Source organism: Papio anubis, chromosome 17, assembly GCF_008728515.1.
Source record: "Papio anubis isolate 15944 chromosome 17, Panubis1.0, whole genome shotgun sequence".
In the NCBI taxonomy this organism is placed as follows: Eukaryota; Metazoa; Chordata; class Mammalia; order Primates; family Cercopithecidae; genus Papio; species Papio anubis.
Window position 1 is genome coordinate 613,217 of NC_044992.1, and position 16,502 is coordinate 629,718.

At 50.2% G+C, this 16,502-nt stretch overlaps 1 protein-coding gene across 3 annotated transcripts in view; it reads right to left on the reverse strand.

Moving 5' to 3' along the window:
• Window positions 1-16,502, reverse strand: part of NXN (nucleoredoxin) — a 188,317-nt gene that overhangs the window by 52,733 nt on the left and 119,082 nt on the right. Inside the window, exon 1 of one of the 3 annotated variants that reach the window (XM_009189291.4) lies at window positions 7,035-7,593. The exons of the other annotated variants lie outside the window; for them this stretch is intronic. Within the exon in view, the coding sequence (XP_009187555.1) occupies window positions 7,035-7,106 (72 nt within the window). The 5' untranslated portion in view covers window positions 7,107-7,593. Of the gene's footprint in view, window positions 1-7,034; window positions 7,594-16,502 lie in introns of those variants that run through there. 3 annotated transcript variants of the gene reach the window in all.

Consider the following 16,502-nt stretch of genomic DNA (forward strand, 5'->3'; position numbering starts at 1 on the left):
TTCCAGCTTGAGTAACAGAGCAAGACATGATCTCAAACACACAAATAATTTTCATAGACTAACACAGAAGAAGAGAGGCGGCCTTTGAGCCCCCCGGGTCTGAGAGAGCCCTAAGGGGTTCCAGGACAGCTTCGCTCAGGGTTACAAGCAGAAGGAAGTAAACATTTTCCACCCGATCCAAGACATCTTCTTTGCGGCTAGTAAAAACTTAACTGCTCCCCAGGATCAAAGTGTGGGTAAAATTTCCCCCAGGTGGTGGGCGCCTGTAGTCCCAGCTACTCGGGAGGCTGAGGCAGGAGAATGGCGTGAACCCGGGAGGCGGAGCTTGCAGTGAGCCGAGATCCGGTCACTGCACTCCAGCCTGGGCGACAGATCGAGACTCCGTCTCAAAAAAAAAAAAAAAAAAAAAAAAAAAAAAAATTTCCCCCAGATTTATCATTTACCTTCTATTCATGAATAGGTTCATTGAAAAGTTTTGTTTGAAGTTCACAGAACTCTCTCTGAAAATACGCCCCAGGAGGAAGCAGCCCTCCCATTCTCCAGCAAGGACAGGCAAGGCCCCATCTGATCCACCAGTTCTGGCAGCCAAATACCCACACATGTTTAGCTCTGCCATGGGATATGTAGAATAAATTAAGTTTAGGGGGAAAAATCATAAAACAAGCCTCTGAGTCTAAAGACTCTGTGTACCTTGGCAGGAGGAATGTGTGCGTTACAACAAACCCTGTCCAGTGTGCCAGAGAACTCAATCAAAACCAGCAGAAAATGATTCCTGTCGTATGAGACAGCAGGTCCACAGCCGGCCCCTGTGGGAGATGAAGATAAGAGGGTCTAATCTAGGCCGGGCGCAGTGGCTCACACCTGTAATCCCAGCACTCTGGGAGGCCTAGGCAGGCAGACCACAAGGTCAAGAGATCAAGACCATCCTGACCAACACGGTGAAACCCCGTCTCTACTAAAAATACAAAAATTAGCCGGGCGCGGTGGCGGGCGCCTGTAACCCCAGCTACTCGGGAGGCTGAGGCAGGAGAACCGCTTGAACCCGGGAGGTGGAGGTTGCAGTGAGGCGAGGTCGCGCCATTGCACTCTAGCCTGGCAACAAAGTGAGACTTCGTCTCAAAAAAAAGAGGGTCCAATCTCTCCTTGCATTTGCCAAAATTCTTTTGCTTCATGGCTGAGGACAGAAAAAGCCTAAAACTCTGAGTAAGAGGAGACGGACGTTCTAAAGTCAGAGCCTCTGCAAACACAGAACAAACTCCACAGGAAAACCTGCCTACTGAGGCCTTTACCTCTGGACTCCGGCTGGCTGTCTTCTGCGAGGAGATGAGTGTTAAGTCACTGCAGGGCATGCTTTAGAACGGGAGTCTGTGGATAAAGTAGGTCTTTATCCTGGTCTTTATCACTGGTCTTGCTAAGTACTTGTCTTTTTTTCTTTTTTTTTCTTCTTTGAGACAAGAGTCTTCCTCTGTCGCCCAGGCTGGAGTACAGTGGCGCAATCTCGGCTCACCGCAACCTCCGCCTCCCGGGTTCAAGTGCGTCTCCTGCCTCCGTCTCCTGAGTAGCTGGGATTACAGGTGCCCACCACCACGCCCAGCTAATTTTCTATTTTTAGTAGAGATGGGGTTTCTCCATGTTGGCCAGGCTGGTCTCAAACTCCTGACCTCAGGTGATCCTCCCACCTTAGCCTCCCAAAGTGCTGGGATTACAGGCATGAGCCACCACATCTAGCCTAAATCTGAATTTTTTAAATGAATATATTTAAAGAAAAATATAAGTGAATGGTAGTATAGCTGGTATTCTGACATGAAAGAACCACAGAGGTGATACTGAATGGCTGAGTTATAGAAAACAGCCCTATGGTGAAAACCCCAGGATTCTCTTTCTATCCCATAGCTAGCCAAGGGCAGGCAGGGGCCAATTTTCTGGGTTTCTTGACTCTACTTTGAAGGCTCTCTGGCCTGATAAAAATGGATTCCATCCACCAAGGAGGAACTGACAAAATGATTTACTATTGGAAGGATCTGGTTCAAAGGCCATGGCACCTCCAGTGTCTGGGAGAGTATCTTTACCAAAAAAACTTGCCACTCAAGAAACGGAGCAAGTTATTCCAGGAAATACTTTCAGATCCAGTTTCCCGTCCAGCTATGGTTTGAAAATGAGGCCTCCTCAGTCGGAGCCCACAACCATATTTCACGGACCCCCGGAGATGTGTTTATCCACGTTGACCAAGAGTTCAAAGCGGTCGTTTGGAAGTGGAATAAAGAGTCTCTCTCTAAATTCACCAAAGGAGTTACGACCAGAAACGCTGGAGAGGTTCCGACTGAGGTCATCCGGAGTTTAGGGAAATTTTTGGTTTGGGTTTTCTCCTAGTTTTAATTGCTTATAAAAGCTCCTTAATGTCAAGTAAAGAACAACAACAACAAATGTGAAAAGTTAACTTCCCCAAGATGTTTATTCAAAAGAAAAAAAAAATGGTTTCCAGCAACCCTTATGCAGGAGGAAGGGGATTAAGAGTAGATAATCTTGTATGAAATGGAAAGGGAAACGCAAACTACTCAAATACAAAACAGCAGCTGCACGGACGGGCGGGCCTGCCAGAGAACCAACTCATCTCCTCCGTCACGATCCCTTGCACGGATCCCAGATCCTTGCACGGGTCCCAGATCCCAGATCCACCGTCAGCTCCACTCATTAGCTCCACTCCCGTCAAACGCCATTCAATGGCCCATCCAAACCTAACTCAGGCTGCTTCCTCCTCTCTGAAAGGCCTGGCCCTCAGGTGGTTTGTTGCAAACACCCCTTCCCTTTCCTCCTCTCTGAAAGGCCTGGCTCTCAGGTCGTTCCAGACACCCCTTCCCTATCCTCCATGGGGTACTTTGCCTTTTCACAGATGACTAAACAACAGACAAAACAGCAAATTAACGGAGGGAAGGACAAGCAGGACTTCAATCTGTTCTAACATGTTTCCTCTGGTCACAGCTGATCCTGAGAACCAGAACCTCAGACCCTTCCTGTGTAAGCATCAAGAGAAGGGCCCAAGACAGACATGTGGATCACTTTTGCATAAGGAAGTTAGAAAGGGTGAGTCAGAAACTAAGGAACACACTCACTTCTGACAATGAAAGTGAGCCTTCTCTTTGTATATTATTTTATATGGTTTCAGGTTTTTTAAAAATTTTATTATTATTATTCTTTAAGACAGAGTCTTGCTCTGTTGCCCAGGCTGGAGTGCAGTGGCCTGATCTCAGCTCACTGCAACCTCTGCCTCCCAGGTTCAAGCAATTCTCCTGCCTCAACCTCCTGAGTAGCTGGGATTACAGGCGTACGCCACCACACCCAGCTAATTTTTGTATTTTTCATAGAGACAGGGTTTCCCCATCTTGGCCAGGCTGGTCTCAAACTCCTGACCTCAGGTGATCCGCCCACCTTGGCCTCCCAAAGTGTTGGGATTACAGGCGTGAGCCACTGCACCGGGCCTATATATTTTTGACTTTTGAACCTCGTAAACATTTACTTACTAAAAGAATAAAATCAAGTATAAAGTAGGAGCAAACAGCAAATCCTAAAGTTTAATAGGAACAGAAACATGTGACCCTAACTCTAATAATAATTATTAGCTACCTAGAGAAAAAGGCAAATAATTCAAGTGGCCTTTGGATCTAGCTCTCTGACTACTCCTCCTTACTTGGATGTGGTCTAAGGACAAAAAGAACTGAAAAGAAAGTTAGAACCTGACTCGTTAGGATGACTGCTGGCCATGATTATGGAGGCTGCAAATCTGTAAACCAGTTATCAATCACGGTGGGACGAGAGGAACACAGGCACAGACTGGGAAAGTAAGGAAGGGCCCTGGGTGGCTGCCTCTGAGTGCAACATATCAGTATCAACTCAAGATTTTAAAACACATTTAAATTTCTCAGTTTTTTGTTTTGTTTTGTTTTTGTTTTTTTGAGACACAGTTTCACTCTGTCGCCTAGGCTGGAATGCAGTGGCACCATCTTGGCTCACTGCAACCTCCGCCTCCTGGGTTCAAGTGATTTGTGTGGCTCAGCCTCCTGAGTAGCTGGCGTTACAAACAAGTGTCACTATGCTCAGCTAATTTTTGTATTTTTAGTAGAGACGGGGTTTCACCATGTTGGCCAGGCTGGTCTTGAACTCCTGTACTCAGGTGATCTGCCCGCCTCAGCCTCCCAAAGTGCTGGGATTACAGGCGTGAGCCTCCGTGCCTGACCATTCTTTGCTCTTCAGCAGTGAGAGGCCCAGCAAGGAACGTACTTCATGCCCAGATGTGGGTGTCCAAGGACCATCCCTTCACCAAAGGGAAGGAGGGTTTCTCAGAGGAAGAGCTGATTCCAAGACTAGGGGAGGGAGAGGCCAAGCTGAGCCTGAACGTCTTAATGAGTGCCAGAAAAGCAAGCAAATGCTTACAGGATGCTGGGAACATGTTGAAAGACTCAGGAACCATCTTGAAAAGACTCCCACTTACCAAATTCGGGATACAGTAAAAAATAGTGAAATTAATAAACTACATTTATATAATTTTTTTTTTTAAATCCATGAGTCTGAAATAATACTAAAAAAATGGAGTGGGAGAACACGAGAGGCTCTTTTTTGTTTGTTTGTTTTAAATTGAGATAGAGTCGCGCTCTGTCGCCCAGGCTGGAGTGCAGTGGCACAATCTCAGCTCACTGCAACCTCTGCCTCCTGGGCTCAAGCAGTTCTCTCACCTCAGCCTCCCGAGTAGCTGGGATTACAGGCGTGAACCACCACGCTTGGCTAGTTTTTTGTATTTTTGGTGGAGACGGGGTTTCACCATGTTTCCCAGGCTGGTCTTGAACTCCTGAGCTCAAGCAATCCACCAGCTTCCCAAAGTGCTAGGATTACAGGCGTGAGCCACAGTGCTCATGCAATGAGGGGCTCTTCATAAAGGAATGTGAGGTAATAAATGTAGAAGAAGTGACAATTTAAAGCCCAGGATTCTGCAATAATCAGTGTAAAAACAGATTCAGGAGGCCAGGCACGGTGGCTCACACCTGTAATCCCAGTGCTTTGGGAGGCTGGGTGGGAGGGTCCCTTGAGACCAGGAATTCAGGATCAGCTTCAGCAATATAGTAAGACTCCATCTCAAAAACACAAAAATAAAAATAAAACTCAGCTGGGTGTGGTGGCACATGCCTGTAGTCCCAGCTACTCAGGAGGCTGAGGAAGGAGGATCGCTTGAATCCAGGAGTTAGAGGCTACAGTGAGCTATGATTGTGCCACTGCAACCCAGTTTGGGTGATGGGGTGAGACCCTGTCCCTTAAAACAAATAAAACAGCCAGGAGCGGTGGCTCATGCCTGTCATCCCAGCACTTTGGGAGGCCGAGATGGGTGGATCAACAAAACCCCGTCTCTACTAAAAATACAAAATTAGCCGGGCGTGGTGCTGGGCGCGGTGCCGGGCGCCTGTAATCCCAGCTACTCGGGAGGCTGAGGCAGGGCAATCACTTGAACCCAGGAGGCGGAGGTTGCAGTGGGCCAAGAACGCACCACTGTACTCCAGCCTGGGCAACAGAGAAAAACTCCATCTCAAAAAAAAAAAAAAAAAAAAAACCAGATTCATGAAAGAATCATCACTTATCAGTGGACATGAAGCCACTTGGTGACAAGTTACTGGGAAGAGAACATTCCTACGGTCCTAAAGTCTCACGCACTTACTGCTCGTTAGTTACAAAGGAGAAAATACTTGTACAAAGCCGAGTGATCTGGCAGACATCAGCTCGACCCAATGCTTAACCTCAGCATCGTCAACAACAGGACGGAACTATTATGTGGCTCCTGCTGAGATGCAATAGGAGCTCTGCAGCATTCCTGCCAGAAATGTTTGGCCTGGATCTAATCAGGAGGGAACCATTTGACAAATTCAGACTCTGGAAAATTCTGCAAGACAATGGACCTATGCTCCTCACGTATCAATGCTACATTTCTTGGGTATGATAAGGGTATTGTTGCTATGAAGGGAACACCCTTGTTTTTAGGAGATAATGACGGTTTAGGAATGAAATATCATGATAAATATAATCTATTTTCAAATACAGTTACCCCATGTATACTCACCGGATTGGTTCCGGAACCCACACATATGCCAAAATCTGCATGTACTGAAGTCCCACAGTCAGCCCTGCAGAACCTGAGTGTAGGAAAAACCAGCCTCTGCATACATAGGTTTCACATCCTACGAATACTGTTCTGTTTTGCTTTGTTTTTTTTTGAGACAGAGTCTCGCTCTGTCGCCCAGGCTGGAGAGCAGTGGCGCAATCTCTGCTAACTGCAAGCTCCGCCTCCCGGGTTCAAGCGGTTCTCCTGCCTCAGCCTCCGGAGTAGCTAGGACTACAGGCATCTGCCGCCACGCCCAGACAATTTTTTGTATTTTTAGTAGAGACGGGGTTTCACCGTATGAGCCAGGGTGGTCTCGATCTCCTGACCTCGTGATCTGCCTGCCTCGGCCTCCAAAAGTGCTAGGATTCCAGCACTGTGCTCGGCCATGTTCTGTTTTGAGACAAGGTCTCGCTCTGTCCCCCAGGCTGGAGAGCAGTGGTACAATCACATCTCACTGCCACCTCGACCTCCCTGGCTCCAGCGATCCTCCCGACTCAGCCTCCCGAGTAGCTGGGACCACAGGTGCACGCCTCCATGCCCAGCTAATTTTCAATATTATTTGTAGAGATGGGGGTCTCTCTCTGTTGCCCACACAGGTCTTAAACTCCGGGGCTGACGCAATCCTCCTGCCTCAGCCTCCCAAAGTGCTGGGATTACAGGCGTGAGCCTCTGCACCTGGCTGACACTGTATTTTTGATTCACATTTGGTTGAAAAACGCCCACACAGAAGCGGACCCCTGCACTTCAAACCCATGTCAATCAAGGGTCAACTGTCCTTCAGGGAAAAACTGCACCCGCTGTTTACGCAGAGGTAAAAGGTTCCGCCAGGCTCGGACCGTGTGTTCCCCAGTCAGCCGCGGCCATGCCTGGGAACCGAGGGAGGCGGCGTGGTTACCGTCGCTCGGTTCCGGGGAAGGGACGCGTCCACCGTTGCTCGGTTCCGGGGAAGTCCGGACATGTTGACCATTGCTCGGTTCCGGTTACCGTTGCTCGGTTCCGGTGAACGGACATGTGGACGGTTGCTCGGTTCCAGTGAAGGGACGCGTCCACCCTTGCTTGGTTCCGGTTGCTCGGTTCCCGTGAAGGGACGCGGTTACTGTCGCTCGGTTCCGGTTCCTCGTTTCCGGTGAAGGGACACGGTTACCGTACCTGGGTTCCGGTGAACAGACATGTTTACCGTCGCTCGGTTCCGGTTCCTCCCTTCAGGTGAAGGGACATGTTTACCCTCGCTCAGTTCCGGTTCCTCGGTCCCGGTGAAGGGACGCGGTTCCGGTTCCTCGGTTCAGGTGAAGGGACGCGGTTCCGGTTCCTCGGTTCAGGTGAAGGGACACAGTTACCGTCGCTGGGTTCCGGTGAACAGACATGTTGACCGTTGCTCGGTTCCAGTTCCAGTTGCTGGGTCCCGGTGAAGGGACGCGGTTACCGTCGCTGGGTTCCGGTTGCTCAGTTCCGGTGAGCGGTTCATGTTTACCCTAAGCTCAGTTCGGTTCCTGGGTTCGGTTCCTGATTCAGGTGAAGGGGCACGGTTACCGTCGCTGAGTTCCTGTGAACAGACATGTTGACCGTTGCTTTCGGTTCCAGTTCCGGTGCTGGGTCGGTGAGAAGGGACTGCGGTTACCGTCGCTGGAGTTCGCGGTGAACAGACATGTTGACGTCGCTTCGGTTCGGTTGCTCAGTTCCGGTGAACGAACATGTTGACGTGTTTCGATTCGATTTGCTCAGTTCGGTGAGCGGACATGTTGACGATGGCTCGGTTCGGTTCCTCCCCTTCAGGTGAAGGGACATGTTTACCATCAGTTCGGTTCCTCGGTTCGGTGAAGGGCGCAGTTCGGTTCCTCGGTTCAGGTGAAGGGGCGGTTACGTCGCTGGGTTGCGGTGAACAGACATGTTATTGACCGTCGGCTGAGTTCGATTTTGCTCGTTCAGGTGAACGACATGTTGACCCGTCGCTCGGTTCGATTTGCTCCAGTTCAGGGGGTGAAGCGGACATGTTGACCGTCGCTTCGGTTCGGTTCCTCCCCTTCAGGTGAAGGACATGTTTACCCTAAGCTCAGTTCGGTTCGGTTCCGGTGAAACCGCCAGCGGTTCGGTTCCTCGGTTCCAGGTGAAGGGGCGGTTCCGGTTGCTCAGTTCCGGTGAACAGACATGTTGACCGTCGCTCGGTTCCGGTTGCTCAGTTCCGGTGAACGGACATGTTGACCGTCGCTCGGTTCCGGTTCCGGTCGCTCGGCTCCGGTGAAGGGCACAGGATGGGCGTCATGCTGCTCGGCCTCCACTTTTCTGTGGGTCTGGAATTCCCCACGATGAACAGCGGGGAGTAGGGAGAGTAAGTGAATCCATCTCCTCAGGGAGTCAAAGCCACGGCGCTTCCAAGTGTTGACTCAGATTTGCCAACGCGTGGGGGGCGCCAGCTTAGACCCGTCTGTGTTCCCGAGGTCCGTGTCCCCGGGGAGGAGACACCAGCCCTAATGGTATCAGGTCAGGAGGGCGGACTGTACGGAAAGAAACAGAATCCAGGAACAAAGTGGGCTCTGCCCCTGACAGGCTGTTTCTCCCCATAAACGTGGGTGAGACAACATGAGTGTGAGGCTTTGCAGGAACTTGCCCTGCATTCTTCCCTCCCCAGATAATTCTCTGGTCTAACATCTCAGAAGGCTTTTGACCAGACTTCCACCCCGAGATCCTTTCCAACCTGATTACAACAGAAACCATCATGACCGGTCGCTCGCGCTGAGGCTCCTCTAATTAACAGACCTCTAAGGTGTGTGTTCGGCATTAAAGGGGCAGAGGATGGTAAAGTTAAGGAAGCTGCTTCAAATCTCCTGAAAACGGAGGCGATCCGGGCGCTGTTCTGTCAGTCTACTGCCCAGGGAAGGGCCGGATGCCCCGAACCCTTCTCTCTCATTCGACATAGATGAAAAGATAATCCAGAAACTAAAGGGTGCATTGTGGGATTGACCGCCTGCTTAAGCTGTCCTGGAGGTTGGGCTCCTGGATCTCGAAACTAGAACGGCGCCTGGTTTTATGTAAAATTAGGAGATGGGACTAAACAGATCATCTCCTCCACATTGATTGAATAGAGGAGAAAAGCACAGCTCCCGGAAGTCATCTTTCTTGCTCGATATCGTCCCTCTCCCTGTACTCCCTCAGTGGACATGCACTGGCTGATATCCTCTGTATTAGGCAGCAATGTTTTCTGGGCAACGGAAACTACTGGTATTTCAGGCTGGCTGTCAAAAGCTGGAGTTACACTTTTTCCTTTTTTTTTTTTTTTGAGACAGTCTCCCTCTGTCACCCAGGCTGGAGTGCAATGGCATGATCTTGGCTCACTGCAACCTCCGCCTTCAGGCGATTCAAGCGATTCTCCTGCCTCCGCCTCCTGAGTAGCTGGGATTACAGGCGTGCACCACCACTCCCAGCTAATTTTGTATTTTTAGTAGAGATGGAATTTCTCCATGTTGGTCAGGCTGATCTCGAACTCCTCACCTCAGGTGATCTGCCCACCTCAGCCTCCCAAAAGTGCTGGGATTACAGGCATGAGTCACCACGCCTGGCTGAGTTACACATTTTCTATAAAGCAATGACACTCTCTCCCCTACAAGAAGGACCTTGGCAATGTCTACAGAAGTTAATAATGTCTGTTATTCTTTGGCTTAGCAATTCCAATTCACAGATATGCATGTGTGAAGTGTGCAAAGACAGATGTGCAGCAATGTTGCTGGGCGCGGTGGCTCACGCCTGTAATCCCAACACTTAGGGAGGCCAAGGTGGGCAGATCACGAGGTCAGGAGTTCGAGACCAGCCTAACCAACATGGAGAAACCCCATCTCTACTAATACTACGAAATTGGCCGGGCGTGGTGGCACATGCCTGTAATCCCAGCTACTCGGGAGGCTGAGGCAGGAGACTCGCTTGAACCCGTGAGGCGGAGCTTGCAGTGAGCCGAGATCGTGCCACTGAACTCCAGCCTGGGCAACAGAGCAAGACTCTTAGCTCAAAAAAAAAAAAAAAAAAAGATGTATGTGCAACAATGTTTATCATAGTATTATTATTTGCAACAGCAAAAGGAGAAGGAAGGAGTGAAATATCCATTTATTGGGCAGTGGGCAAGTAAATTACCCTCTATACAGTAGAATACAATGCTGTTACTGCAACAATTAAAGCAGGTCGGCCTATGCTGATAGGAAAAGACTGGCAAGATATTAGATTTTTTTTTTAAATCAAAGGTTTCTTTTGTAAATAGGACAGACAATACCTGTCACATACATGTATAAATGCATAGAGGATATTTCAGAGGGATGTATATAAGAAACTTAAAGCTGGGCACAGAGGCTCACGCCTATAATCCCAGCACTTTGAGAGGCCAAGGCAGGAGGATCACCTACACTCAGGAGTTCAAGATCAGCCTGGGCAACATGGTGAAACGCCATCTCTACAAAAAATATAAAAGTTGGTGGTGGGCGCCTGTAGTCCCAGGTACTCGGGAGGCTGAGGCAGGAGAACCCTTGTACCCAGGAGACGGAGTACGCAGTGGGTGACAGAGACCCTGTCTCAACAGATAAATGAAACTTAAGACAGATTACAGCTGAGTTGTCCCTCAGTCATATCCTTCAGTACCACGTAACTGTTTTAAGTCCGTGCGCGGAATTCTGGTTTTATAATGAAAGAAAAAGTCCTGGCCGCCTCTGACATTGTTCAGTTTCAGCCCAGACCCTATCGAGCAAAGACTTTTTAACTGAATCAGCAATTAAACTGCTAGATGTGAACTAATCTGGTTTGCGATCTGAAAATACATACTCATAGTGAAACAAATGATTTGAGTGTGGGTCAGGGCAAGGCCAATATTCAAATACTGCAAACCCTCCACTGGTGCCAGCCTCAGGCTGGAGTCAGAATGTGTGAGTGGAAACAGTTCCCAGGAAAGAAAACTGATGCCAGCGTGGTCAGCACGTTCTCGGGGTTCTCCAGGGAATTCTGGCCAGTCCCTTAAGGTTATGCTCTGAGTAGGGCTTCCCCAGCTACCAAAACATGCTTGCCTGTTGTTGAAGGAGAAGTTCAGTAAAACTGTGCAGCTAAATGACACGAAAAGAGTTTTCTCAGAGGCCGGGCGCGGTGGCTCAAGCCTGTAATCCCAGCACTTTGGGAGGCCGAGACGGGCGGATCACGAGGTCAGGAGATCGAGACCATCCTGGCTAACACGGTGAAACCCCGTCTCTACCAAAAATACAAAAAACTAGCCGGGCGAGGTGGCGGGCGCCTGTAGTCCCAGCTACTCGGGAGGCTGAGGCAGGAGAATGGCACAAAGCCGGGAGGCGGAGCTTGCAGTGAGCTGAGATCCGGCCACTGCACTCCAGCCCGGGCTACAGAGCAAAGACTCCGTCTCAAAAAAAAAAAAAAAAAAAAAAAAGGGTTTTCTCAGAGCCTGGGAGAACAGTAGTTTGGCCCTCTGAAGAATCCCAAACTTGTGGTTAATAAGAGTAAAATAGTTGAACACGTGGAGGATTGAAAAGTCTAAACAGGCCGGGTGCGGTGGCTCACACCTGTAATCCCAGCACTTTTGGGGGCCAAGGCAGGTGGACACCTGAGGTCAGGAGTTTGAGACCAGCCTGGTCAACATGGCAAGACCCCATCTCTACTAAAAAATACAAAAATTAGCCAGGTGTGGTGGCGGGAGCCTGTAATTGCAGCTACTCGGGAGGCTGAGGCACAAGAATTGCTTGAAGCCAGGAGGTGGAGGCTACCGTGAGCCCACAGAGTGAGACTCCGTCTCAAAAAAATAAAGTCTAAACAAATGTCTTAGCAGGCAATTACCTGGCAAAGTACGTACACAAGCTGTTCAGATGTAAGTGGAGGTCCTGCGTGGTTGATTTGCCTTGTTATTAATGACCTTCAGAGTGACAGGAGTACGACCTCTTCTGGGGACACAGTGGGGACGTGTGTTGTGCTCTGGCAGAGCTTGTGCGGCGTCCCACGCATCATCTCCTGGCTGGACACCGGCAAGAGCTCCAGAGTCATCTCCCTCCCTCCTTTCTTGAGGCCGCTTCCCTGCGAACCATTCCCCGGAATTCACCTCTCCTCCAGCCTTCGCACGTGGGATTCCCTCTATCCGATCCGTCCTTCCCCGGAATTCACCTCTCCTCTGGCCTTCACACGTGGGATTCCCTCTATCCGATTCATCCTTCCCAGCAATGTTTATCTGACGCCGGCTCCTTGATGAGACTTGATGAGAATCACTGGGAAACTCCCTGACCGTATCTCCCTCAAACTCTCATCCAGCCAGCAGGGTGAGGGAGCTCCTCCTCGGCTCTCACCCGCGGACTTAACGCCTTCGCTGTCCCCAGGCGCAGAAACTACCTTCTCTACATCATGATCACCCCAGTGCCAGCACTGACCCCGGGCCGGACCCGCCATCCCGCCTGTGTCTGTACGACAAGGAAATGAGCAGAGAAAGGTAGGAAAACATGGAGGCCGAGTGCTGGAGCTTCCCAGGGCCCGGGGTGGAAGGTCTCCCAGAATTTCTATCACTGCAGACGCCAGGCGGTGGCTGGGAAGGATTCCGCCCGAGCCTCCTGCCTTTATTAAGTCCCACCCTCCACACAGACGAATCTCTAGACCTGGGTGAACCCCATCGACCAGACAGTTCCTTCTCTCTCATCTCATATCCTGCCTCCAGTTTGTTACTTCCCAGCACAGATCTGTTTCTCTGTAAAGGGCAGGCAGCCTTACACACCCCGGGTTACATCAAAGGCCAGAACGGCTTAAGAGGGCCGTCCAGAACAGGCTGCTGACACCGACCCGAGAGTGATCCAGCTTCTGACTCACCAGGCCCCAGCTCATGCGCTCTGATCCAGGCGCTCAGGCAGGCGACTTTAGGTCCCAGGGGGCTGCCTGACACATCTCTGCTCCGACCAACAGGGGCAGGAACCTACAGATTCCGAGGTGGAAGAAGGAAGGTCTCTAAGGTTCCTGAGCTGCAAACTGGACCATTTTGGCAAAAGCTCCTGGGTCCCTGTTCACATCCACATACTTTAAGTATTACTTCTGCAGCATTTAGACTTAATACTTGAGAAAGACACTGTAAGACTCGTTGGCATGTGTAGCTTTCGATGAGATCACCTAGGGAGCCCTCCCCACCAGGGAAAGACTCCTCATTTCAGAGCCCAGCTCGGTAAGTTCCCGGGAGAAGTGAGTGGGGGGAGGGGGATGTGGTCAGTCGTAAAATCTTGACGCTCTTTTTCACGTCCTCTACTCTTCTGTGTTCCATGGACAGTTAATGGCTACGTCCTGCCAATTCTCCTCCAGGCCTCTCTGGAAACCAGTTCTTCGCCTCTGATCTCAGTTAAGAACCACTGACCTGGCCGGGCACGGTGGCTCACGCCTGTAATCCCAGCACTTTGGGAGGCCGAGGCAGGTAGATCACGAGGTCAGGAGATCGAGACCATCCTGGCTAACATGGTGAAACCCCGTCTCTACTAAAAATACAAAAAAATTAGCCAGGCGTGGTGGCGGCGCCTATAGTCCCAGCTACTCGGAGGCTGAGGCAGGAGAATGGCGTGAACCTGGGAGGCGGAGGTTGCAGTGAGCCGAGATCGCGCCACTGCACTCCAGCCTGGGCGACAGAGTGAGACTCTGTCTCAAAAAAAAAAAAAAGACCCGCCGACCTGCTGCCCAGAGGGAGAGGTGGCCTGCAGGAGCTCTCGTGGTTAGGAAGGAAGGGATGGTGCCGGGGGCTTGCTTTTGCCTTAAGCCAGTAGTTTTCAACTAGGGAGTGGTTGTGGTTCCCAGGGGCCATTTAGCAATGCCTGGGGATGCCCTTGGCTGTCACACTGGGGAGTGGAGTGTTGCAGAAGCCAGGATGCTGTTCACATTCTACCATGCACAGGACAGCTCCTCCCGCAGCAAAGAAGCACCTGGCTCAGAATGTCAACAGGGCCAAGAAAGCCCACACTAAGCTGCTCCTGGAATTATTCCAGTCTCCATTTGGCCCCCAGTCACTTTCTGATTCCAGTTCTCCAACCCAGGCACGGAGGTAGTGGATTAGAGAAGCAAAGGGAAAGTTAATCCAGCAAGATTCTGGTTCTGTGTGTGTTACTAATGGGGAAAGCACCTTGAATGTACCGTGTGATGTGGAAGATTCATGAGCCTGAATCGTCTCACCGTTATTACGTGATCAGAGTGGGGAGGCCTACGGGAACATCACAGGATGGGAAGGGCCAGGTTGAATGAAAAATCCTGGCTGAGTTCAGTGGCTCAGGTCTGTAATCCTAGCACAGCCAAGGAGGGAGGATTGCTTAGTCCAGGAGTTCGAGACCAGCCTGGACAATGTACCGAGACCCTGTCTTTACAAAAAAAAACAAAAATTAAAAAAAAAAAAAATTAGCCAGGTGTGGGGACACGTGCCTGTAGTCCCAGCTACATGAGAGGCTAAGGTGGGAGGACTGCTTGAGCCTGGAAGGCAGAGGTTCCAGTGAGCCCAGATTGTGCTACTGCATTCAAGCCTGGGCAACAGAGTGAGACTCTGTCTGGAAAAAAAAAAAAAAAGAATCTTATACACCCCACCCAGTCTTTCTTTCTGAGCAAATGGTTTGGAATCTCTCACACTTCTGGTGCTATATGCTTTTATTTATTTATTTTTATTTTTTATTTTTTTGAGATGGAGTCTTGCTCTGTTGCCCAGGCTGGAGTACAGTGGCACGATCTCCGCTCACTGAAAGCTCCGCCTCCCAGGTTCATGCCATTCTCCTGCCTCAGCCTCCGGAGTAGCTGGGACTATAGGCGCCCGCCATCACGCCCAGCTGATTTTTGTATTTTTAGTAGAGATGGGGTTTCACCATGTTCGCCAGGATGGTCTCGATCTCCTGACCTCATGATCTGCCCGCCTCGGCCTCCCAAAGTGCTGGGACTATAGGCGTGAGCCACCACACCCGGCTAATTTTTGTATTTTTAGTAGAGACAGGGTTTCACCATGTTGGCCAGGCTGGTCTCGAACTCCTGACCTCGTGATATGCCTGCCTTGGCCTCCCAAAGTGCTAGGTACAGGGGTGAGCCACCGCACCCGGCTGCATTTGCTTTTGATAAGTTTCCCTGAATGGAAAATGTTGATGTCACACTAGCTAATTGAGAATGACATGTTTTATCCAGCCCTGATCCAGCTATGCTGTTATGATGAACACTTACTAGTGGCTCCCAAGCTTGTAAAATGCTTTCATGAACCACATATCACAAAGCATCTGTCGCACTATTTGCTTTATTTCCTAGGAAGCTTGGGGGTGAGGGATTGGGGGAGGAATTATCAACATTTGGACAAGCCCAGAGAATTATGTTATGCGTGGAATTTCAGACACCATGTGTGCTGTGGCAAAAATAAAAATAAAAAATGAAAAAGTTGAGGACTGTGGTTCTGAAACAGGATGAGGAAGAAGGACCTGAAGCCATAAATGGAAGAACCAGGAATGATGGAGAGTTCCCGCACTGAGTCCCGACCTTTCTGCCAAGCTGCCACATGCTCAGTGGCTGGGATGCTGAACACGTGAATCAAAGGTGGGGGGAGGGAGGGGGTGGGGGGAGAGAGAGAGAGAGACAGGAGTGACAAGGAGGGCGTGAGGGGGGAGGGGCACAAGGGGGGGGAGAGAGAGACAGAGAGAGAGAGAGAGAAACATCATTCAAAGAGGAGAGAGAGTATGTTTGAGGGAACGCCAGCCTGTGATGCTAATCTTCCGTGCCAACATGAGGGAGCTAGAGGGTACCCTGATATTTGATTAAACATGATCCTGAGTGTGTCTGTGACTATGTTTCTGGGTGAAATCAACTTTTTTTTCTTTTTTTGAGATGGAGTTTCACTCTTGTTGCCCAGACTGGAGTGCAGTGGTGCACTCTCAGCTCACCGCAACCTCCGTCTCCTGGGCTCAAGAGATTCTCCTGCCTCAACCTCCCAAGTAGCTGGGACTACAGGCACCCACCACCACGCCTGGCTAATATTTGTATTTTTAGTAGAGACAAGTTTTTACCATGTTGGCCAGGCTGGTCTTGAACTCCTGACCTCAGGGGATCCAGCTGCCTTGGCCTCCCAGTGTTGGGATGACAGGCGTGGGTTACCACACCCAACCGAGATCAACATTTCTATCAGCATACTTGGAGTATAAAGCAGACTGCTCTCCCCAGTGTGGGCGGGCCTCATCCAACCCACTGAAGTCTAAATAGAAAAACCTGCTGATACGGGAGAATTCTCTCTGACTGTCTTCCAGCTGGGACACCCGTCGTCCTCTGCCTTCAGACTTGGCGGGAACTTACACCGTCAGTTCTCCTGGGTCTCCAGCTTTGCCAACTGCAGCTCTTGGGGCTTCTCGGCTTCTATAACCAAGTG